The 26,361-nt window shown below is 42.8% G+C and overlaps 1 protein-coding gene across 1 annotated transcript; it reads right to left on the reverse strand.

Annotated features, from left to right (window-relative positions):
* Positions 1-25,832, reverse strand: LOC134450615 (phosphatidylinositol 5-phosphate 4-kinase type-2 beta). The gene is made up of 10 exons (XM_063200487.1): positions 25,085-25,832; positions 22,479-22,576; positions 21,585-21,681; positions 16,938-17,090; positions 13,560-13,706; positions 7,280-7,318; positions 6,542-6,655; positions 4,886-5,150; positions 3,762-3,865; positions 1-2,126 (listed from the first exon to the last, which is right to left on the reverse strand). Exons 1-10 carry the CDS (start codon positions 25,226-25,228, stop codon positions 2,046-2,048), a joined length of 1,242 nt encoding a protein of 413 aa, XP_063056557.1. The 5' UTR covers positions 25,229-25,832; the 3' UTR covers positions 1-2,045.
* Between the last annotated feature and the right edge of the window lie 529 nt (positions 25,833-26,361).

Genomic DNA, 26,361 nt, shown 5'->3' on the forward strand with positions numbered 1-26,361 from the left:
TTGACTCAGAATTCACCGTTTACTGAGATCTCTTGTGTGTGTTTGGGGAGTTGATGGTGAGTCAATTCTAGTGCTGGCATATTAATCATTAGTTATGAGTTTTTTTTTAAGACAACAAAATTTTTCAGTTTCTGACACACCCAGACCTCGCGCCTTTGTACTGACAATATTTTTTGAGTTTTTGTTCCTCTTCAGGCAACATTTCACAACATCATTTTGTCTCGTCACCAACAATTGCAGTAAAACCAACTCTTTTATAAAACAGATGTGAAAATAAAAAAAGAAAAAAAAAACAGAATAAAACTCCCTTTAATATGCACTGGATCAGTTTTCAAGTAACTTCCTTTTCTAACGTAATGTTGGTAACAAAACAATACTGTATACAAACACAAAAATGCTACATTAATGTAAACAAGATATAAAAATGATTCTCATGGTAATAAAACTGGTATATCTGTTTTCTTCCTCTCTCAAATTCCTCCTTTTTTGTTTCCTGATGCAATTACGTAATCCATTTTTTTTGACCGACTCACTGACGGACCACCATCAAGTTGACATACACAATTAAACTTCAAAACAAATATGGCAACATAACATTCAAACACTTTTTTTAAACGTTGATTTAACTCAGATTAGTGGTTTTGGTGTTGGTGCTTCTGCGGCTGACGTTAGACTCGTGATGTCAGCTCTGTTTGACAGACATGCAATATTTGCCACTGCACTGCATTGTGTGTTTATGTGTGAGTTTTATTTCCCTTGCACAAGTTTCCAGTTCACCATTCAGTTCTCGTTTTTTCCTCGGTTTTTGACCATTCAGTTCTTGTTTTTCCTCGTTTTTTTGAACGACGGCTCGAAGTATATAGAGGGTGTGTGTGTGTGTGTGTGTTCGCACTGCTGGCTGTGCCTTGCAACTTCTTTCCACCTGCGAAAAAGCTTCAAAGCGGCAGGCAGACTCGTCGTCACAACGCAGACAAGGACTTTGACGATGACAAGACAAAAAAAGACTTCGGAAGAAGAGTGTCGTTTTGGTGTTATCTGTTTTTTCCTTTTCTTTTCTTCCCCGTCATCAGAGTGCTGTTTTTTAAAGAGTGGGGTGTCGGGGTGTTGTTTTTTGTTTTGTTTGTTAAAAAAAAAAAGTAAAGACAGAAAAACTGACATCAGAAAGGAAACTAAAAATAAATATAGATGAGCGCATGGACAGAGACAACAACAAAAACAAGACAGACAGGGAAAAAAGAAATTGTGGGCAAAAAGACAGCTGAAGCCAAAACACACTTCTCAAGGCATTAGTGACAAGATGCTGGCGCCAAAAGTAAAAGAAATGAACAAACAAACAAGACAAAACAAAAACAAAGTTGTAGAAGATAAGACAGGAAGGACGTCGTGTAGACAACAAGGGCAGGGCAAGAAGGGATGGAGTCACTTTTATCATCCTTTTTTCCGTTTCTTCAAATGTCATTCTGTACAGATCTCTTATGTCCTATGTTTCTTCTTCTTTTGCCAGACAAGCAGGGTCTGCAGTGTCGCTTTAGGGCAGGGGGTGTTAAGTACAACAGAGTTTGGGCTTCTTCGCAGGTAAGGGTGTGGGAGGGGGCAAGAGTTGAAGCGTCGCTATTTCAAACAGTCCAGCATTCAAACTTATACCGCTCTCCTTGACTTTCTTTTATGGGGGGGTGTTTTTAACCCCCCCTTCCCCCACACAAAGGGGCAACAGGGGGCTTGTTGTGGTGGTAACAGCTTGGCTCCTGTGTGTCTGTGTGCTCTATGCCTCTGGCGGGGGATGTCAAAAGTAAAAAAAAAAAAGGTTTCGGGGAGACGTAAATAGAAGGAAAGACGCCAAGATACGTAACAAACACAGACGGAAATCAAGAACGTAACAGAGAGGGAGAAAGTGATTGAGAAAGGGGGAAGATTAAAAACGAGGGAGGTTAGGTCTACGAAAGTACTGTCGGGGGGTTTATCCACAGGTAGGTAGGTAGGTAGGTGGCTGGTTGGGTTGGGTGCGGTGTGGAGGGGCAGCAGGTAGGGTAAGGTGGGCGGGCGGTCTAGGAGAGGATGTTGGACATAAACTCGTAGAACCTTTTGGAGTACTGCTCCGGGTTCACTGTAGAGATTTCAGCGCCCGCCTGCCGGATGGAGAGATGGGGAGAGAGAGAGAGAGAGAGAGAGAGAGAGAGAGAGAGAGAGAGAGAGAGAGAGAGAGAGAGAAGTCAGTAATGCTTTGGTCATTAGAATCAAAGACGACTTGTTTCTGTTGACTTGCGCAAGTTCTTCAAGCGCCTTCCATGGTCAACTAAAACAAACTGATATGGCCCCATATGTGAATCCGTTTGACATCAACTTAGTTAACTTTTACTTGTTTCAATTTTGTTGTACTGGACATTACATACATGGCCACCTTAAAAGGTACAGTATGTAATATATCTAGTAGTGTATTTCCAGAATGCATGATGCTCATTCACAAATGTAACCTTTTCAAGTATTCATTATGACTGGGAAAATTGCACTTTTCAATTTTCATACATGAAAAAGTGGGTCTTCTCTATGTCCACAATTTTGAATTTACAATACAGTAATAAGAAAAAATAATCTGCAAAAACGTACTGTACTTTGGTCAGACCATTCAGACAATTTCAATGAGCAGCATAGTTGCAATACCTACTCTGGCCACCATCCTACGTACTCTACCCTTTAAAGGTTTTTGCCCTCAAGTGCGACTATTTCAGAAAACATAACTTGAAAGAACGGAACACTGCCACAGCTCCGGTGAAATCCATTACTATGTAGAAAGGTCAGTAGTACACATTACAATAAATGGTTTGTCTGCAGCTGTAAACCGGACATTGCAAATGAGTAATCGGACCATGCGTTGCCCGTTCACACTTGTTTTGGTAACTTGCTGATTCATCAACTTTTCAAAATCCGCTGTAACTTTTCTTGCAGCACTGCAAAGAGTTCAAACAGACTTTAAGTGGGTTGTTATTAATTCAGCACAGCCTCTTCAAAGTGGCTTCATATTGATTAAGCCATGTGGAGAAAGAATAGGCAACCTCTGCTAGCCATTGGCAGACAAATGTTTCATTATACAACTCACATTAGTTCACTTGTGTGCCTACCCTTTCTTTTGCTACTGTCCAACTGCCTTTAGCTATGGATTTATAAATTACTCGCAGGCCACCTGAGCACTTTGAAAAGGACCGTAAACTAATTTTGTTCCCTAATGTTATTATTTGCCGCTACACTTTCTTTGTCAGTCTTTGTGTTTTAATATAGTATGTATCGTACTACACACCACCTGAGCAGGGGCGGAACAATTGCACACAGAACCCCAGGGTGAAACACTGACAGGGCCCCACATTCGGGCTGCAGAGGTCAGAATTGAACCCCCACCACCAATAACGGAAGGCCCTGGGCCCAGGGGCAAATGCCCTGCTTGTCCCCGTTTACGGCCCCCGACATAATTTTAATGTTATTTAGTTTCACACAAAAAAAAGCCGCGTTTTGTATAAGATTTTTTGAAATTACATGTATAATATAATTAAGTTATATTTTCAGGGGACCTAGTGAAGGTAGGGTCTGTTGTAAAGGTGGCCATCTTCAATATAGACCTAAAGTGCAGGGGGGAAATCCTGGTTTGTGTTCATAGTATGGCCCTTAGAGGACTTTGTAAAATGTAAAGTGGCCCCTAAAACGAAAAGCGCTACCCGCCCCTGTTTTCCCTGAAGGATTATTTGGTCTGTGCCCATGGGCTGGGAACTCACCCCGTGCTTCACAGTTTTGGCAGCGTGTGCAGCTTTCTTCTTTGCGTCGTAGTGCGTGAGGATGTCGATGATGGCCATGAAGTACACTTCTTTCTTCACCGCGCCTGACACGACAAAAGAAGACCACAGCAGTTGTTATGTGCCGCCATATGATTCATTTATCTTCACACCGTCATTTTGACTTTCAGTTACATGTCATGAAAAGGTATAACAGTATGGAGATAAGAGTCCCCAAGTGAAGCTAAATATAAGGCTATATCAGACATAAGATGGTACCACAACAGCTACAGGTAATGCCCATAAATTATTTAGTAATTGGTCATTTATGTGCTGCGATGAATATGCTTCTCAGATAATCCATTAAAACCAGAAATATGTAATTTAATCCATATAACAGCGGCATTAGCTGTGGTTGCACCACCCTGACGTGTACTACTACTAAAACATCATAGAGGGACACCCACCCACTAGTTACTTGTTTACAGGAATGGCAGTCCACCCACATTTTCCCTCCTGCTATGGCTTGCAACTTAACCCATTTCCAACCCTTTACCGCACGAATAGACCAGGCGCGATGCGATTGAAGCGACAGAGCGATGCGCGCGATTGAAGCGACTAAGTATGTCCGTTACAAGCAGAAGGAAAAGCATTCAAACATTCCCATTGGCTGTGGTCACTGACCTCTATACAGTCATTGGCTGTCGCGGCCGGTCGCCGAACCGCGTCATAGAAAGTTGAAAGGATTTCCACTTCAAACTGTCACTCTCGTAGCGCAAATCGCCTCTAGTCTCCAGAATCGCTTTTGTCGCGCGAATCAATACAAAGTCAATCGCTCTTGCCGCGGTAGGTATATTTGTGCGGTAACATGCAACACCTGCAGCGTTGCTTCTAGTCAGGCCAGGAGCAATACAGATATCATTTCTGAGCTCCGGAAAATTTGGGAATTCCTCCCCATTTGTCTGGACGCAAACAACCAGTAGCAAACCAAGGGAGGCAGATCAACCATGCTGTTTGGGAAATGTTAATTCTTGTGCTCTTGGCCAGACCTAGTCTTGAAGAGCTTTGAAAGTCGATGATAATCAGGCTAGCAGAGGAGGTTCAATAAATAATACCACCACACTCACCATCCTGGCTCTTCAAGGCGTAGACGTCCACTGAGGGGTCGAACTCGCCGGGCCCGAAGAAGCTGAAGTTGAGGGGGTTGCCGGGGCTGTCGGGCGGCGTGCCGAAGGAACCCGTCATGGGGCCCATGCCTCCACCACCCATGCCGTCCTCGTAGTCCTCCTCGTCCGCGCCCGCCTCCACCTCCATCTCCTCCTGCTCCGCACGCTCCACGTCATGGATGCCCACCAGCAGGCTGTAGTCCATGATCTTCAACGTGGCCAGGAACTGTGGAGAGGTGGAGAGAGAGAGAGAGAGAGAGAGAGAGAGAGAGAGAGAGAGAGAGAGAGAGAGAGAGAGAGAGAGAGAGAGAGAGAGAGAGAGAGAGAGAGAGAATGCAGATAATGCATATACTTTTAACATTTGGCTTAAGAGAGCAAGAGAAGGAGAGCATTCACATCATGGATGCCCACCAGCAACATGGCCAGGAACTGAGGAGGAGACGGAGAGAGAGCGAGAGAGAGAGAGGGAGAGAGAGAGAGAGAGAGAGAAGGCAGACAGGCATAAGGAAGGAAAACGGAAAGATGCCACAAATATGCACGTCGCTAGGTTCAGACATTAAGGAAAAGCAGTGGATATGCTTTACGTGAATGAAATCACAACACAAGTGACACACAGTAAATATATATAAGCACAGAAAAAAAGTTGTAGTAGCAATACACAGGAGAGCACAAATATGTTTTGAAAGCAGAATGCCACTGATATAACAATGAACAGCAGCAGGTGAGACAAGGAATTGCAACAAAAGCAAATGTTGAAATTTCCTCACTCCAAAGAAAAAAATGAGTCACTAGGTGCGGGAACACAAGAAATGGGCATATACAATATTGAGGAAAAACAAAGGAGCTACGCACTCCGCGCCTCTAAATTGACAATCCGGTGCAACCAGAGCAGGACTAAATAATAAGTGCAAAGGGAAAAGAATCTGGTGCCACACGGATGTCTATTTTCTGTTGTTTATTTTTTCAGTGCAGTAAGACTAACGTTTCGACATGCGTCTTCATCAGAGTCCTCACCAGATAAAACATTGAGGGTTGTATGAGAGGAGAGAAATTGCAACAACATTGAAATTTCCTTACTCCAAAGAAGAAAAAATGAGTCACTAGGTGAAGTGAGGAGAGAGAATGAGAGAAAAAGCTGACAGCTGAGATATACGAAATAGGCATACAAGAGAGAAGATGAGAGAAAAACCTGAGGACTGAGTAAAACGTTATGTGTGTCCGACTTTTTTAGCCCGATTCGCACGGGATAAATATTACCTATGGACCCCTGGTGATTCGCAATTACCCTCGGACCTCCGTGATTTTTCGGGGTGCATTCGGACGGGATAAGTAAGTCTGTTATTCACTCAATTCACAGACATTACAAATGGGTGCAGACGGCGCGCCCAGGACGTCTGTGTTTCGCCAAAATAAAGTAGGTAATTCGCGGCGGAATTATTACCTCACATATTACGGACATGGCGCATTCGCACAGGACAAAAAACTCAGACATTCTCCGTAATTATTCCGAATTACCGGGGCTTATGAAAGCAAAGTCAGTATCGCACATTAGAGACAGAGAACACATATCGGCATGATAAATGAGGGTGTGGAGCAATGGATGAGCAGATAACATACCTCTACATCCCGTTTTAGCTTGTCTTGAAATAACTTTTTGTTGTCGTCTCCGATTTGGAGTTTCTGGCCTTCATTAAGAAAGTCATTATCTTTGAAAGTTGGAAGATCTTTCGCCTGTGAAGATAAAGATTAGTTATGCTTATTAATAACAGAGACATTTACTCTCTACTTTTGCCTTACTTTTTCTTACTTTCCCTGCCCCTTCACGCCACCCCCCCCCCCCCCCGGCCCCCCCAATGTAAAGCGACCTTGGGTTCCTTGAAAGGCGCTATATAAAACCGTTATTATTATTATCATTATTATTATTAAAGGTGCACTGTGTAGGATGGTGGCCAGTGTAGGTATTGCAACTATGCTGCTCATTGCAATGGTGCTGCCTATTGCCAAATTTGATCTTTTTATGAATATATACTCTATAATAAACTAATATTAACTAGTATGACCAAATTACAGTACATTGCAGCACATTGCAGCTATAAAATATCTATTTCTGGAAATTCAAAATGGTAGACACGTAGAAGATCCACCTTTTCATGTACGAGAAGTGCAATTTTCCCACTCATAATAAATACTTAGAATTTGATGGTGGTGGTAAGTATTCATGAAAAAGCTAACATTTGTGAATGGGCAGCATGGATTGTGGAAATAAACTATTAAAAATATTACCCAGTGGACCTTTAAATAGAAAGTCTATGCAGGTTGTGTAGTATGTGAGACAGTTGGGGCTGGGGAACTTACTTTTTCCTTGTCACTGGCTTCCCTCGACACTGTGGACCCCTAAAAAGGAAGATAGCAAAAAGGAGAAAAAAAATGTCAGCAATCAGAAATAGACTAAGGAGGATACTTTATTAATCCACAGGGAATTTGAAAGGGTCATGAGGTACAGGGAATAAATGAACACACAGCATAGGGGATTTTTGAATTACATTTTTACTGTATATTGGGTTTTCCGATAACTACATGTTGCTCTATTGTGGGAACAAGTCCGACAGGAGGACAAAGATGCGTCCGTCTATGCACGGCCGTCTTGTGGACACAGGAGGGCATAACAATTTGAGAATGCGTTTCAGACGGACAGACCGACCGACAGACCACCGGACAGACCGACCAACAGACAGATGGACGGACATACCCTCTTATAGAGATGCTTGGACGCATCTAAAATATCTGAATCATGAGAGTTTCAGTCAGTATTGATTTGATTAATTGCATGGCCTAAATAAAAACAGCAATTTAATCTTCTTAAATTTTAACCTGACCTCACAACACACTGTGCTGTACAGCCAACATCAAACTCTTGATACTTCACAACACCTTTAGTAAATGACAACACATCAGCAGTATGTCCTCTAAAAAAAACAACATTGGGGCAATGAAATCACAAGCGCTGATGCCATATGAAACAATCTGTCTGCCTGTTGAGGCATATGACACAGCAATTGGGAATTGGGCTGCTTGGTTGATAAATAAACAAACAAAGAAATAAATACATAGCAAAACAAATAGAATATTCTCCCCTTGGGGTCGCTAAATACAAAAAACATTACTGCTCAGCAGGGCTGCTGATAGCTTTTGCAGGGATCAGGACAAAGTCATCTGAAAGAGCCCCCACACTCAATACATTCAATGTAGGGTCATTCCACGCCAAATCAACAAGAGCCCGCACACTTAGGTCTCAAAAAATTCTGAAAATATTACTGAGTGTACCCATGGTACTTAAGAGAAACACTGTTACTTTATTTGAATGTAAGATGTATACTCTCCATGTTACAGCCAATTTCACTGGGGGAGGGGGGCGCCCATTTTGTTCACACTCTTTTTTTTGTCAAAGTTCACAAGCCCGTAGCTCAAGAACTAAACCTAGTAGGAAGCTCAAATTTGGCATGCTGGTACATAGATAGGAATAGTTTGTTGCAAGACTGTCAGTTTTGGTCTGTATGATCCTGCATCGTCATGATATTCCCTCAAAGATGATACAAATTGTACTGGAGTTTTTGGCTGTGCTCTGTTTAGGACTTCAGAAGACATATTTGTGCCCAACATAGCCTCATGATTTTTTCCCCTTGTAGATACAAGTAGAAACACTCCCATAAAAATCTATAAATAGAAAGGAAACCCCATCAGTGTTTGACCAGAAGACCTCACAAGTCTGACAAATCATTTTGGGTGTCATTTTCAGAGCACCAGAACACCTTGTGGGATTGTCCACAGATTTTTATTTTATATTTTTCTTCATTCTCCATGAAGTCTTCTTTTTAAAAATGCCAATGAGACTTGTCTTATGTGATGTTTTCTTTTGTAATTTCCACCCTATACATGGGCAAAATGCAAAAAGAGAGCAACATGATTTCGATAACATTTAATGTAAAGGCTAAATAATCAAATGCAAATTTTGCCCAGACATGATCACCCGAGAGTCCCTGTGCAGGGGTGCAGGTATCCCTTTCAATTTAAATGATTTCAGGAGCGTTCAATGTGGGAGCAGGTTCGCACACCAAAAGAGACAGTAGGTCAGGCACAAGGAGTCATGTTGTTACTTTTTTTGACCAGCAGATGGCAGCGGAAGAAACGCATAGAAAACATATTGCCCTCAATGTGCATGTTGCCCATGTTCAGGTTGGAAATTACAAAAGAAAACATCACATAAGACAAATCTCATTCGCATTTTTAAAAAGAAGAATTCATGGAGAATGAAGAAAAAAATAAAATAAAAATCTGTGGACAATCCCACAAGGGGTTCTGGAGCTCTGAAAATAACACCCAAAATGATTTGTCAGACTTGTGAGGTCTTCTGGTCAAACACTAATGGGGTTTCCTTTCTATTTATAGAATTTTATGAGAGTGTTCCTACTTGTCTCTACAAGGGAAAAAAATCAAGAGGCTATGTTGGGCACAAATATGTCTTCTGAAGGCCTAAACAGAGCACAGCCAAAAACTCCAGTACAATTTGTATCATCTTTGAGGGAATGCCATGATGATGCAGGATCATACAGACCAAAACTGACAGTTTTGCAACAAACTATTCCTATCTATGTACCAGCATGCCAAATTTGAACTTCCTACATGGTTTAGTTATTGAGCTACGGGCTTGTGAACTTTGACAAAAAAAAGAGTGTGAACAAAATGGGCACCCCCCTCCCCCAGTAAAATTGGCTGTAACATGGAGAGTATACATCTTACATTCAAATAAATGTACAGTGTTTCTCTTAAGTACCATGGGTACACTTGGTAATATTTTCAGAATTTTTTGAGACCTAAGTGCGCTGGCTCTTGTTGATTTGGCGTGGAATGACCCTGTACTGAGAACCAAATTCTGGGCCCCTCATCTTCCTGGGCCCAGGACAGCTGACCCCTTTGTACCTCCCTGTCGGCTTCCCTGCTGCTCAGAGAGAGAAGTAGGCCTTGCTGGGATTTGGGGAGCTCCCCCTGACGTGATGACAACATGCTGCATGAATGAGTGATCAGCACTTGCCCTTGCGACCCAAACACGTCAACACCGACACATACACGCACGCAAAGCAACCAGCACACACACACACACACTCTCGTCACACGCATACAGACACACTATTTCCTCTGCCACCCACCCATCCACACACACACACACACACACACACACACACACACACACACACACACACACACACACACACACACACACACACACACACACACACACACACACACACACAGCTGTGACTGTCTGGCTGACAAAGGCTCTCTCAGAGTATCAGGGGAGAGATGTGTCAGACGCGTCCCCATGTGAGAGATGTCACCGTCATACCCCCCATCTGCCTGCATCGCGAGGAAGAACACTGACACTGACACAACCCACATGGCAAGTGCCAACCAAGATGCACATCAAACTTTTACAGGGCTGAAGCTATGATTGTGTGCAGGGCTCTAGATTAACACGCGCACCAACCAGGCAAATGCTGGTGAAACTTCAGTTTGTCTGGTATAGAAAATAAAGCTTACTAGCTCCCTGACCCATTGGTGATACCCATCGAGTTTTTGACTAGTTATATTAACATCTGCTAGCCATTTTGGCTGGTGATGTTAATTTAGAGCGGTGATTGTGTGTGATGCACCGGCATGTGCGCATAGCATGTGGTCCTTTATGGAGAAAGGTAGGATGAACAACACGAACTCCAACCCTGGTGGGCAGAGCCTCTGTGAGGGGGGTATGAGCGAGATTTGATGCTTGCAGAGGCTATGCGTCCGAGCGTCAGAAGCTATGCGTCGGAAGCATAAATTAGGCTCAAGTGTTCCTCTAGATTGTATTTGCTATAGGTTTGTGTCTGTGTCCTGTAGGTCAGTGGTTCCCAACCTATGGGTCGGGACCCAACTTATGGGTCGCCAAAGATCCACAGGGGGTCGCGGAGCCCTCTTGATTTTAAGGGGTTTCGTTTGAAATATATATAGCCCATGCTGAATAAATGACAAAGCATTTAACTAATAAATGCATAGAAGCAGTAAATTGTAAGTGCTACATTAAACATGTTTTCTATATTTGACCAAAGACGAATTGAGGAATAAAATAACTAAAATTAATTTTCCCAGGAAACAGAGGGCATCTTGTGACTCCGTCTCGTGCGGGCGCTCGTATGGTTGGGTTACCAAAGCTTACAATAGTAAAAACATGGGTCCCTTAAGAAAAAGGTTGGGAACCACTGTTGTAGGTGTACCTTGAGGTTGCATTTGCTATATGTTTTGCTGTGTAGTGTTGTTGTACCTCTCGACTGTATTTGCTACAAGTTTTGCTGTGTAGCGTAGACGCACCTTGAAGTCCTATTTTCTGTGCACGGTGGCTGAAGAAGGGGTGTTTTGGTACATTAATCTGTATTATAGCTATTTGGATAGTGGTGTAGCGTAGTGAAAGCATACCATGAGGCTGTATTTGCGGTGCACTTTGAATGCGTTGGCTGAAGACGTTGGGTGCTGCTACAGTAAATATGTATGGGTAGATGACGGATAGGCAGCAAAAACATTTTTTTCACAAAACATTGTTTATGAGGGGAAAAAGTATATGTCTACGTAGTGCAGCAATTAATCTTTCAAAAAATCCAAGTGGTCACAATGTTGGTCTATTCATTGATTATTTATTTACGTTGATAAAGCAATTTGCTGAAAATATGTCCTTTGGTGTGACGTTAAGAAATAAATATATTAAGTAATGTAGAAATGGCTTGATGGAGTTTTATGTACATTGTTACACTCTTCATATTTATTGCAATTTTTTAAAGTCTTAATTTAATGAGAAATTACCATTTAAGTATTTTTTTTCCCATTAGATGTGAGATTATTAGAAACCTTCGAGGAAAAACAGGGATATCTTTCTTTTAAATGTTCAAAATTGTCCAAATTTATACTAACTTTTCAGGGACGATAATTTGTTCTTCCCTAATGCAATATTCAGTGTTTATCAGACATATTGTTTAGCTCAAACAAATATTTGAGCGTTTAAAACATGTCACACCGTAGGACATTCATGTCACGCTAAAGGACAGAAATGCAAAACTGAGCCAGAAACAAATATATCAACATGATTATTTTGTCTTTTGATCATAAAATAATGTTGTAGTCAATATGGACCTACACTTAACACTTATAAGTCTTTGAATCGTCGATTATCAGCCTATCGTAACTCTTAATGACAGCCATGCGGTCATTGAATGTAACCTGCAGAGCTCATAAGACTCATACTGAAGTGTGACCTTGGCATGACCGTCACACTTTTGTAGGTATGCTATGACTGTCACACCATTGAACCTGTAGTGTGTAGTGGCCAGTGCCTGTTTGGTATCTCAAGCTGGACAGCACATTTATGCTGTATATTGAGCTCTCCACAGCATACTGTATAAATTCCAAAGGCCAATAAAGGAATAAGTAATTTGAATACACAATATTTATCTAGTCAAACAAAAAAACAAAAAAACAAAAATGTACTACCAGTTGTTTTAAAAGCTATTTCTCAAATATCTAGTCCATTGGTGTGACCTGTTTGTCCTTTGGTGTGATACTCCAAAGTGTCACACCATAGGACTTTTACCATCACACCATAGGACTTTCACCATCACACCATAGGACTTTTGAGCTTTTGAGTTAATTTAAAGCCATGTCGTTGCCAACTGAAATACAATTTCACCTTTAGTAAGATGCATTTTCATACATCTACATAAGAAAAAAAATATGAAAAATATACACTATTGTCAAAATGTATTTTATGGCTGTCACACCAAAGGACTACAAAACTAATACATCTTGTGGTAGCAAAACATAATTGATTGACTGAAGAACTCTGAGAGAAAAATCTAAAATCCACCCTTGCCATTGGCTTCTTAAGGGTCTTAAGTCACAATTTATGTACAGCTGGAGCTTCAACAATAGATAATTATCCACAGAATTAACCAAAAATATGATGTCACACCACAGGACATTGTTTTCTGCAACAAAGTTTCATAAGTCCATACGGTCTCAGAAAAACAGGAAAAAAATTAAGCATTGCCACTTGCTAAAATAGACACCTTGAAAAACATGCCAGGGTTGTTTAGACAATTGACTGAGCTTTGATTATTTATTTAAAAATGTTTTAATATGGAGAACCAGGCTTGCCTCAGTCACACCATAGGACAAATGTGACATTTGACTCAAAATTAAGTATACTTATATAAGCTCTGGATTTATTACACATTACTTTTTCACAACAACGACATTAGTTTAATCATTTAAAGCATTGACAATTTTGAAAGCATGAATTTACTTAATTTTAAGAGCCTGCGACAGCAAAATTTACACGTCACGTCATCTACCCGTATGCATGTAGCTACAAAAGAGTATTTGCTATAGGCGTTACTATGTAGCATCACATACCTTGAGATTGTATTTGGCTAGTGGTGTTGTAGGGTAGTGAAACCTTGAGGTCATATTTGTACAGCGGTGCTACAGTAAATATGTACGCATGTAGCTACAGGATGTAGCTATGTAGCATCACGCTACTGTATGTAGCATCACGTACCTTGAGGTCGTATTTGCGGTGCACGCTGAGGCGGTGGCTGAAGACGTTGCGCGTAACCACCATGTAGGTCTCCACGCCGTCCACAGTCAGCCGGTACATGCCCAGGAACTGGGGCAGCAACGTGTTGCCATGGCACTCCACAATGAACTGCGGAGGCAGAGCGGAAACAAGACAATTTAAAAAAAGTTAGAGAAAACGTGTAACGCGCACATCATTCACAGGTGTGGGAGCTCCATGACTGAGGTACCCTGAGCATGGTACCGTCCCACCGCACTGCTCCCCATGGGCCGCCACTGAGGGCTGCCTCCTTGCACGGGTGAGGCATAAATGCAATTTCGTTGTGTGCAGTGTTCACTTGTGTGCTGTGGAGTGCTGTGTCACAATGACAATGGGAGTTGGAGTTTCCCAATGGGCTTACCGTAAAAAAAAGCTATGCTTCAATTCCACTCCTTTTCAGATGTACTAAGTGGGGTTAAAGATGGTTTATTTTCCCCTTTTTTGGTATTAGTTGTCTTTTGTTTTGCCTTACAGTTTGTCGATTCTCGCTTGTAACATCTGAAATAAAATCATCATCATCATCATCATCATCATCATCATCATCATCATCAGTAGCATAGGTCTGCCCTGCAAAGGCAAAGTGCAGTAACTACGGCAACATTGAAAGTGAGAAAAGTGCCTTCAAAGCCTTGGTATTAGGTTGGATATTGTAGTTAGTGCAAATATGACATAGCAATACCTCTGAAGACCATTTTCAGACTAAGCTCAAGTTTGACCAAATATATAGTTACTGCACTTTGCCTTTGAAGGTGCTTGACCAAACAGAAGATTAACTGAAAGGAAACGATAAAGGTCCGCAACACTGTTCCAAGCTCCCAAACAAAGTTTAATGGCACGTCTCGGACGCTCAGTCCACCGAAGCGCAACCCGTTAAATGACAGGTTTTTGTTGTTGTCCTTTTCGATTCTATTTGATAGGTGGACCGGAAGCAAATTGGGAGAGAGATGGGGAGGGGTCGGCAAAGGACCCGTCCCGGGAAACAAACCCGGCGAGTGCCCTACCGGTTGGCCACGGCAGGGCCCGTTAAATGACAGTTTAAAGGTTCCATTTCCCATATGAGTATATAAACCAAGTTTGGTAACAACACTATAAACGTCAGAGAGACGTGGAGAAGAAAATGGTTGAATGAGAAATGAAAATGGTTGAATTACTGTCATGTTTTAATATCTCAAGGAACCTAATGAAGTGTTTCACATACATGTGCATATCTTTGATATCAAGAAGGACCAAGTGAGTCACAGAAGACCAGGGTGAGATGGCTTTGAAACAAATGAGTCAACAAGCACTGGGGTGAACGACAGAAAATGATTGAATTACTTCCACATTTGAATATATCTCAAGCAATCTAATGAAATGCATCTCATAAATATGTATACGTATCTTTGATATTCAGAAGAAACAACAAGTGAGTCACAGTGGACCAGGGTGAATGAGTTAGAATGAATTTGCTTTAGAAGTCGGACGGAGCATTACCTAACCATGACGCAGTTTATTCTTTTATCTAGGATTAAGCACAAGCGGCGTAGCAAATGCCCATTTGCAGTCACTGGACACCAAATTGCCAATGGTCTCTATTCTCTATCTCCATTTTTTTATGGTTGGTAAATCGTCATTTTAATCCTGCAACTATTTAAGCTGCTATCTTGACAAAGAAGGGCTTTCCTAGAAAAGGAGATTTTGAACGTCAGTCAGTATTACTGTTTCTTGATTGGGTGCTGCCTGAATGACTTCTGTGTTGGAAAACATCTCCAGTAATCAGAACCCTAAATGTTGCTCATAAATAAACTGTATAGCTTTTATCTACAAAAATGAACACAACAAAAAGCTTGTGTCAACTCTAAGAGAAAAAGTACATCGCTAAGGACAAGGGACAAAGCCTAGCTCTTTGATCTGTGTTCATAGGGATGAAAATAAACACTCTATGCATATAATCTTATCTAATTACAAGAGTGGGTACTGCGTACCTATTTTCCACATTTGAATATCTCTTAATTATCTTCCTTTACAATGGGGATTCTCTTCTCTGATTGGAGCATGCATCATCCTTGTATGATTACACTCATTTGAATCAATGTTCCATCTCACTGCTCATACAGTTAAGATGGTAACCATGCCAACCACATGAACCATCCCGTAATGCTTTAATTTTTGTTTTAATTCACGTATGCATTAAAGTCACAAAGGGGCTATTTTTTCCAACTTCATTCTCATTTTTCATTTATTCATTTTAAAAAAATATGCCATACATACAGTATTACAAGTGTGGGATAATGGTGTTCGAAGTGGACAGCTCTGTGGAAATAATGTCTTGGGGGAGACAACTCCTCCACTTCACCATTATTTCATGGGCAGTCATGGGTGAGCGGTTAGGGCGTCAGACTTGCATCCCAGAGGTTGACGGTTCGACTCCCGACCCGCCAGGTTGGTGGGGGGAGTAATCAACCAGTGCTCTCCCCCATCCTCCTCCATGACTGAGGTACCCTGAGCATGGTACCGTCCCACCGCACTGCTCCCCATGGGGCGCCACTGAGGGCTGACCCCTTGCACGGGTGAGGCATAAATGCAATTTCGTTGTGTGCAGTGTTCACTTGTGTGCTGTGTCACAATGACAATGGGAGTTGGGAGTTTCCCAATGGGGCTTTCACTATTTCCAACTTAGGAACTGGTCAGCTCCTCAGTCGTTATCCATTACATAATGTCATTACCGTTCCTCATAAAATCTCTTTTATTTGCAATGATTAACATAATACATCTTCTGAACGAGCTTTGTGGCTTATCTTTGTTGCTCCCCTGTCAAATAGGGAAGCACACTGAACTACGTGCATCCTTTGTACACTACTATTACTACTACTACTATTACTACTAACACCACCAGCACCACCACTAAGCTTTTTTTCACCACTAAGCTACTTTTATTTCTGAACTCTTCCAAAGTGCAAACATTACTTTTATGTTGTTTAAAAGTGAATAGCATCTTGTTTTCTTTTCGTTTTTTTGAGGTTTGAAAACATTCCATCTGATGTGTTATTTAGAATCTTTGTAATTTTTTTTGCAAAAAAAAATGCTCTGAATGACAATCGAAATTTAGAATGAAATGATGTTGGTAGTTTGTAGCACCAGCCAACTGGCCAAATGCTGATGAAATTTCAGTTTGGATGACCAACTTACTAGCCACTTTGATCCATTAGTGAGTGTGTGTTTGGCTAGTCCGATTAACATCTACAAGCCATTTTGGCTGGTAGTGTTAAAAAAAGTTAATCTAGGGCTCTGACTAGTAGTGTCAACATAATAAATGTTTTTTTTAACAGGGCGTCATCTCACCTGGTGGTACTTTTTGAGGATGTTGTGCATCTCGGCGATGTCCTCGCTGGAGACGGTTTTGATGACGAAGCGCCGGTCGTAGGTGGCCAGGAAGCGGTTCCCGAAACGGCCCTGCGAGTCGCTGTTCAGCGGGGCGCTCCTCGTCAACGAGTTCTGCAAAAAATTGAAAAAAAAAACAGGCGGTCAAACTCAGTGCAGTCAGAGTCTCTGCTGAGTGGGGCGGTCCACGACAAGAAGTTCTGCAAGATTGTAAAAATGAGCAGACGGTCAAACAATGCAATCACATGCTGTGTCTCAAATGGTGCATCTGTGCACTTCGGGCACTATGTTTCAGTGCGTAGGTTGCTCATGCTGCAAATTCTGTGCTCCGAAAGTTCAAACTTTCCCTCCAGACTGCTCACTGGAGAGTGAGGCCTCAGTTACTGTGTGCACTAGGCACTAAAAGTAAGTGCACTGGCACAAGTACACAATTTGAGACACATAAAGAGTCTCTGTTGGGGGATCCAGGACAACAAGCTTTGCAAGATCGGGAAACCCCAGATTTGGTCAAGTAGTGCAATCAGAGTGTCTGTTTAAGGGGGATGATTCTTGTTAACATGTTCTGCAAGATTGGAAAACACCAGATTTGGTCAAACAAGGACATTGTGGAGATTCTCGTCCATTCCAGGTCCTGTGCTGCTTGCCAATGTGTTCTGTACCACGGAAATAAGAGAGATTTGATCTCACTGGGACATGGGTTAGCGGTTAGGGTGTCAGACTTGTAGCCCATCAGTTGCTGGTTCGACTCCCGACCCGCCAGGTTGGTGAGGGGAGTAATTAACCAGTGCTCTCCCCCATCCTCCTCCATGACTGAGGTACCTTGAGCATGGTACCATCCCGCCGCACTGCTCCCTTGGGGGCTGCCTCCTTGCACTGGTGAGGCATAATTTCGTTGTGTGCAATGTGCAGTGAACACTTGTGTGCTGTGGAGTGCTGAGACAGTTGGATTTTCCCATACACAAACAGTATGTGGTGGATATACACTGACTGGGAAATGGGTAGAAGTGAAAGTGAAGTGAAAGCCCACCTGGGAAACTCCTAACGTCAACTACATTGCCATTGTGACACCGCACTCCACAGCATACAATGCTCACTGCACACAATGAAATTGCATTTATGCCTCACCCGTGTAAGGGGGCAACCCCCAATGGCGCCCCGAAGGAGCAGTGTGGCGGGGCGGTACCTTGCTCAGTCATGGAGGAGGATAGGGGAGAAAGCACTGGTTATATACTACCCCCACACACCTGGCAGGTCGGGGGTCGAACCTGCAACCTTTGGGATACAAGTCTGACGCCCTAACCGCTTACCCATGACTGCCCTAGTAGTTAGTGATGGATGAATGGATGGATGGATGGATGGATGGATGGATGGATGGATGGATGGATGGATGGATGGATGGATGGATGGATGGATGGATGGATGGATGGATGGATGGATGGATGGGCGATTCGGAACATCCATCACGTACATACGGTTGAAAATCAACTCACTGGCTGGGAGATGGGTTAGTAAGTGGATGGAGATGGAGTGGGAAATAAATCAAGACATATGTATTTGGTCAAGCAGAGATGAGCGGGTGGAGGGGTGGATGCAGGGCCGCTGACAACTTTTACTGGGCCCAGGACAAAGTAATCTGAAAGGGCTTCCCATCACGTACGATGTAATGGCAACCAAATTATGCACCCCCTGTCCACCTGGGCCCAGGACTGACCCCTTTGTCACCCCATCGGCTTCCCTGGCTGGATGGATAGCAATAAACCTGAGCAATATATGGAAACTGACGTAAGTGGGTGAATAAGTGGCTGCTGGCTAGATGGATGGATTGACTGATGGTTGGATGGATGGATGATAGATGGAGGGATGGATGGATGGATGGATGGATGGATGGATGGATGGATGGATGGATGGATGGATGGATAAATGCATGGCTAGATGCATGGGTGGATATACAGTAGCTTCATGGACTAATAAGCAGATAAATCCTCTTTGAAACAGTTAATGACACTTCCCTGAGAGCATGCGCATCCAGGCCTTTCACTATACAAGCAACATACAGTTACAGTGCATGTAAAGGGAAAACCCACTTCAAAACAGATTTGACCTAATAATTGGCTTATGTGGCTTAATGCGGGTTCTCCCACACAACCTCAGATGGAAAAAAAATAAATAAATACTGGAAGCAAATATCTGGTTGAGGTGGACTTACAGCAGATGTTATTTGATACACTTACTATCACTATAAGAAACAGTTCAATCAGGGAATCGAAGAAGGAGGACCTCCTGGGAGGGACAACCACAAAGTAATCAGGAAGCACCAAAGATTTCTCAGGCAAGACACTACCAAAGACCACAGTGGGAGCAAGGCATTGAAACCAACATTCAGTTTACATCACAGACAGACAGATAGGCACACACAGCCAGGGCCAGATTGATACACAGGCTAAATATGGCTGCAGGCTGGGCCCCCCCACTTGCCAGGGGGTAACCGGTAGCCTTGCCAGCGGTAACCGGTACCAACTGGTAGCCTAGGGGCCCAAGGCCATCTTAATCCGGCCCTACATACACCTGCAAGACACTGAGTAAGGCCAACATTCAGTTTGCATCACAGACCAGGGTTTCCCACAGCACTTTGTAGTAAAGGCGGCCCACCTTGACAACAAAACACCTGCCACCTTGACTAAGGCCCTGAAAAGACAACATTTTTTTTGGGGGGGGGGGGGGTGTTCATGTCATATTTTACATGAAACTGTGCATCATAGCTTTTCTAACGATGCCGGATCCAATAATACCGGTTAACCCACGACCCACCTTGACTAACAAATGTTCTGCGGGAAACACTGCAGACAGACAGACAGACAGACAGACACACACAGACAGACACACACACTGAAAGACACTGAGTAATCCAGCAATTAACGACTCTCTTCCCTGCCCTCATTGAAAAAAACGAAATGACAAATGGCCCCTAAAACGGAGAAGAGAATCAGATGAATCACTGCTGCAGTGCTGCCTTTTGGAGCAAGCAAGCAAAAAAAAGGGTCATCGATCCAAAACTCTTGGCAAAGACTCAATGTTTTGGTGGCTTCTTCCACGCCTGAAAGCCCCAGCGCATACCAAGCAGCAAGTCTCTCTGCAGGGGTGCATTTCTTGAAACCAAAGTTGCTTACTACATTAGCTACTTTGTTGTTTTCCATGCATTTTCCCATTGACAAATACCGAAGTTGCTAACAGGCTAACAACTTCTCTTTTGAGAAATGCACCCCAGAACATCAAACAAGAGTTGGTGCAGGCCAGGGCAACAAAAAAAAAAAAACACGCCTACACAACCTTTGACCTCTAGGTAGTAAGTCATGCTGCCCTACATAGACAAGAGCGCAATAATTACACTTTTTCCATAAACTGAGGTTAGACTTCAAAAGGACAGCCCTAATGGTAGGGCACTAGTTTGCTATGCGGCCGACCCAGGTTCGACTCCCAGCCCGGGTCCTTTCCCGACCCTCTCTGCCCACTCACTTCCTGTCACTACCTTTACTATTCTGTCAAATAAAGGCAATAAAAAGGCGCCCAAAAATATATACACTATACAACTATATGAACCCCTTAAGACACAGCTTTATAAATTAGCTGTTACCAGAATGGCAATGACCAAGTCATAATGTATTACTAAAGGTCCCATGCACTGTCATAGTAGTGTAGTACTATAGTAGCTAACTTTGAATGTCTATTACAGCGGGCCACAGGAGGTACGGCAAGCATTAAGGGGTAATAAAAAGACTTCAAAAGGATATTACAACAACATCGTCATCAACACTATTTTTCTTTGGTTTGTCCAGGGTCGAATTGTGTGTCTATGAGTAATGGTGGGAGTGTCTGATGGACGCGCTGTCACTGAAGATCATACGCGGTCGTGAGCACGCTTGACGGAGGCGTGGCATTCAAACACAACATGACAGCTCCACAATCCAGTGTGGCAGTAAATTACGTCATCCAAGAGTATGAAGTGAATGAGAAGAGAATAAACAATGGAAGTCAACTGACAGACGAAATGTGCCTGAACAACACTACACCCAGAAGCACCCTCTACCCCTCGGCAGGCCGAGAAACAGCTGGTGACGTGACCTGAAGTGAAATCCCACCTGGGAAACTCCAACTCCCACTGTCATGGTGACACAGCAGTGGTGACACGGGAGTTGAACCAGGAACCTTTGGGCTACAAGTCTGACGCCCTAACTGCCCTGAATGCAGGTGTGAAGAGGTCTTGCTAAACATGGGCACCACCAGAACATACACTCTGGAACTGGCATGACTGGAGAGCAACTGTTCGTGGACCATGTGCAGGGTTGGGCAGTAGGCATAGGTCAGTGGTTCTCAACCTTTTTTGAACAAACGCCCACTTGACCACATCATAAGTTTCCCAACGCCCCCCTTGACTTCATCATAAGCCTGCCAACGCCCCTCTTAGTATTAAATAACAAAATAGACTAATGCACCCTCAATGGCAACTAAGCTCCACCCCCTCTCAGCTGTATCCTTATCAAGGCCCCCTAGGGGACTGTAGCGCCCACGTTGAGAAACACTACCGTAGGTAAAGCAAGTATCTCCCCTCACCTGGTAGTCCTGGTCGTCTATGCCGAAGCGTTCCCTCAGGTTACGGAACACCATGGGGCAGTATTCCTTGAACTTGAAGCGGCTGGGCAGGTTCTCCCTGCAAGAAAGGGAAGCGCAAAAGGCGTGTGAGAGATGCTTACACTTTTAGTTTTTGTTTTTTTTCAAAATTCAAACGAAAGGTGTTGCACAGCATTTTTCAACAGCTAAAACATAACAGTGAATGGTGTACATGATGTATGCACAACACTTGATGCTCCTTGAAGTATACTTAACTACATTTAATTACCCTGTATTATGCAAATGTTATGACAATAATGCTGAATCGATCTTATGTAGCTCAAATTTCATTGCATGGTGTACTTTCATAGTATTGATGCATATGGCAGATGAAAACCATTATATCTGTGTATGTAATCTGTTAAGAAGAGGCACGCAATAGGTGGCTGTGATGCTGAACAAGTATAATGAAATCTGTTCAGAACAGTCACATACCTGTTGAATAGGTGGTTATGTCCACTTTGATCTTGCCATAGGCTTTAATAGACACTAAACTAAATTTCACTACCCTGTGTAATGACAGTTGAACGAAATTTGATAGCATTTATAAACACGTGTTGTGTTATAAACGTGTCATGACACTACATGTGAATCCATCTAATGTAAGTAAGCTGTTCAGAAGAAGCACACATACTTTAACGTACTTAAATAAGTGGTTGTCCACTTTGATTCTGCAGTAAGCTTTAAAGTCTGGTGTCTTTATATTTGGTACACATCACGTGTACTGCTTGTAGTATAAGATGCTAAACTACATTTCATTACCCTGTATTTATAAACGTTTAATGACAATAAACATGAATTAATCTAATGTAAGCTGTCCAGAGGAGGCACACATACTTGTTAAATAGGTGGTTGTCCACTTTGATCTTGCTGTAGGCTTTAAAGTCGTCAGGCATTAGCATAACGGGGACAGGCACGTTACTCAGCTCGTTGATCTGAAACACACAGGACCACAAAGGAAATGGGCAAAACAAATCGACTCGGTAGGGAACACATTGTGCACGACGTACACGCACGCACGCACACGCACGCACACACACGCACACACACACGCACACACAAATTTGGAATATTGCTAATTCGCATGACTGACTGCCTAGATTCAGTGTCTGATATTAATCTGACAAAAAATAAATAAAAAATAAACAGGCAGGTAATTTTCCACAATCAGTCACGATGTTTGTGATTTAAAAGCCTCTTCAGCGGCATGCTAGGCCAGTGGACGGAGATCAAAAGAAGACTATACCTATGAAACATCAAACAGACCTCTTCATCTCTCTCAACAGGAGAGCACAGCTATACCAAGACGCTCTTCATATAGACATGTTTGCAAAGACACCACATCAAAACAACATTAACTCTGTCACCCCCCCCCGGGTGACATGTTTGAGATCTCAAAGACCTACATAATAATAATCCTAATAATAACTGTTTTTTTTTAATTATATCATACAAATTTGGGCATACAAGTGGATGTAATGAATGAAAGCACCATGTCATGAAAAATATGTCACACTAGCCAACATACATTGCATATGAATGCAATAATATGCGTTTATGTAATTTAGCGTCTGTTAAATGTGATTAAATGCAATGAAAGTGCAATGTAATGTAAAATAGAATAGAATATGACAGAATTCTTCTATTCCACCATATGGATGTAGTGCCTAGGTTACAGTTGAGCAAGCTTGTCTGTCTGATTGATGAATAGAATAGAATAGAATAGAATAGAATAGAATAGAGTATACAATCAAAATCCCTCCATTCTACTGTACAATGATGGATGTCACTATAATTTAGCTCACAGCTGAGTAAGTTTGTCTGTGAGTGAATGACACTTAAGGTGGTGGGGTAGAGTGGGCTACCGGGACGGCACACTATATTCTGAGTCCATTTCACATAATGACTCCGGTAGGACAAGAAGAGAAATCGTTTGTTGTTAATTTTATTCAAAGTGTCTTTCTCATTGGGTTGTCTGTAATCAACCTCATGATGTGGCTGTGATTAGGGGAATAAACAGGCTGTTTGAAGACAAGGCACGACTTGCATACACCTACATACAATGCATGCATAATAACGCTAGAAAATTGGCCCACTCCTCACTCTACCCAACTTGTTCCTAGGTGACACTGAAAAGAACACTTTTTAAAACAATCTCCATGCATGCTTCAGACAGTTTCATTTAGCTCTGTTAAACACTCAACTTATAGCAAAAGTATGGTTGCGGCGCATGCATGCAAAGCATAGACAGCATTACACATAAATTAAGTAAAATTGTGCGTATGGTCCTTTAACAGGGATTTTGGCTGATAAAGCACACAGGCAAAAAAGTACTTTCCCTAATACAGGTCGTGCAGTGATTGATTTAATCATAAGGTGAATGATGACACTAGCAGAGATCCTCTTTCAGTACATGATGTGAAAGCCTGCAAAACTGCACCCCTCCCACCTCACCCCCTGGACAACCTCTTTGGTGTCCATGACTCATGGATATCCCTGCTTCACCGTCCAACAACATGTCAACTACAAGTTTTGTTAAGTGGCAGTTGCAACATTGTGCGCATTCAAAAAAAGGACGTTTAGCATTCCGTGGGCTGGTTAGTTGCGTCTCGCCAACCCGGTTGTGCGACTATTCGAAAAGTTAAGACCAGGAGGGAGAGTAGTACCACTTGGCTTGAGTCGTGCACTGGTTACTAAAATGTTTTAACACTATGCCTGGCTCCCACTGAAGCCTGTGCTACTCGGATGGAGGGAAGCGGTCAATATAATTAAATAAATGCCCTCCACGCCCACTAACTGTTGAGGACGAGCGGTGCTGCGTGCTCGATTTGCCTAGTATTTGGTTTATGCAGCGGGGGTTGAATTTGTTATTACAAGCAGCGGGAAAACTGCGCAACAGTCCGTGCAGCCTGCTCATTATAAACAATAGACAATAAGAGGAGAAACCCAGTCACACCCCTTCCAACACAAGCCAAGGCGCACGACTCGAGAAACAGCCTGTCGTCCGGCCGGGATGGAGGTCTGGAGGAGTTGAGACGGACAGAGACCGTAGGGATGAAATGTCCGTCAGGGCTTTGGAGTCGTACAGACATTTCCAGTGCCCTTGCCAACCAAGAGTATTTATAAATCCGTCCAGACTGACACCTAAGCCGCCCAGCTTCTTATTCGAGTAGCCGTTTCGAAAGGCTGACATCTAACTTGTACGTCAAGAGCTCAGAAGTGATGGCTCTCAGTTCAAAGACTGACTTCTGATAGTTCAAATATCGAACCCCAGAAGTTGCGAAACACTGTGCAATGAAACAACACCAACTACACGCATTTGCACAATTAAAACTGAGAATTGCACGTCACATTCTAACACAATATGCATCTACTTTCGCAAGAGCAAACGTTAGCATGTATGAATGTGGGGTATGAAGGATGCAAGTTAGCTGTCTTTTTACCGTGTGGTTGACGCCCCACATCAGAACGCTGAGGATGGGCTCGCTTGCACGGAACAGCTTTACTTTCTGCCCAATAAAATGTTTCTTTTTCGTCTTGGTCTTGCTGGCGCTCACCGGCCCTGTGCTTGTACAATTGGATGACATCTCTCCTGAAGTGAATATTAGGCAACGCCAGACAGCAAGGAAGCTAGCGGGTTAGCCAGCTAATCTGTGTAGGTACGCGAAATGGACAGGAAATTTGAAGATGACAGGTCCTTGGCAGTCTACAAGTCCATTATCGGACGTGCAAGTTGCCCCAATAACAATCTCCTGGAGAAAAAGAGGGTTGCTGTGGCAAATTAACGGGATTGCATTTTGCGCCGTCACCACCCTTCCTCTGCTTGCAGGCCACGGATCAGTCCGGAGCGGCGCACAGACCAGCTGGCATAGATAGCTAGCTCGGGCTAGCTAGCCGGCCATCTAACCAAGGCTCATAGGCAGGCTTGCCTTCAGCCAACGGTCGAGTCTTCGCAGGCAAATAAACCACCTCCGCAGAAAACACACAATCTCCGGTGCAGGTCCGGGAAAAAGTAAAAAGGCAAAACGATTATTTGAAGTTTAATAATCCCATTTTGATGAGCTTCATGCAGTTGTCACCAGCTCCGGGATCTCCCCCAAGATGGCGTCGACGATACATTCTGCGCTGAAGCGCACCTACAACTGGTGGACAGCAGTACTGCTGCGTGTCTGTTGCTCTTGAGTTGCGTGCATTTATCACACCCGTTTCCAGACGCTCCAAAAAAAGAAAAAAAAATCCACCAGCTACTAGAGAGGAGAGGGTGGGGTCATTGTTGGTACAGGTCACATAAAAAAGAGAGATCAGATGAGATTAAAAATGAATTTTATTGTGCAATATGGAGGAGGCATTTAATGAAATGCACAAACTACCAGCTGCAAATCATGTCGTAGGCTACCCCCTGGTGAATGCATTCTTTGCCATCGTTTATGATGGTTTATCCACAGCACAGACATACAGATACATACACTCATAAAGCTAACCTAAATTAATGACCAAAAATGCCCAAAAGCAAAATACATTTTTATACAAGAAAATATTCACTAATGCAATATATAATACCTAATGTTTATGTCTCGTTTCACACGATATTCTTTGAAAATATCAAGGCATATTAGGTTTATGTTATGTTATGTTACGTTATACCACTATTATAACATTATTATGGGCTGCTGTTTGGGGGCATGTCGTGACGATGGAAACAATACCACGTGACTCCGCT

The sequence above is a fragment of the Engraulis encrasicolus genome, chromosome 1 (genome assembly GCF_034702125.1).
Source record: "Engraulis encrasicolus isolate BLACKSEA-1 chromosome 1, IST_EnEncr_1.0, whole genome shotgun sequence".
NCBI lineage: Eukaryota > Metazoa > Chordata > Actinopteri > Clupeiformes > Engraulidae > Engraulis > Engraulis encrasicolus.

Excerpts from the sequence above, each read along its gene's own strand:
- LOC134450615 (XM_063200487.1), bottom strand. The coding sequence starts at position 25,228 with ATGTCATCCAATTGTACAAGCACAGGGCCGGTGAGCGCCAGCAAGACC. Across the intron at positions 13,707-16,937 it reads TCCTCAAAAAGTACCACCAG|TTCATTGTGGAGTGCCATGG; the intron begins GTGAGATGACGC and ends CTGCCTCCGCAG. Across the intron at positions 7,319-13,559 it reads ACCGCAAATACGACCTCAAG|GGGTCCACAGTGTCGAGGGA; the intron begins GTACGTGATGCT and ends CTTCCTTTTTAG.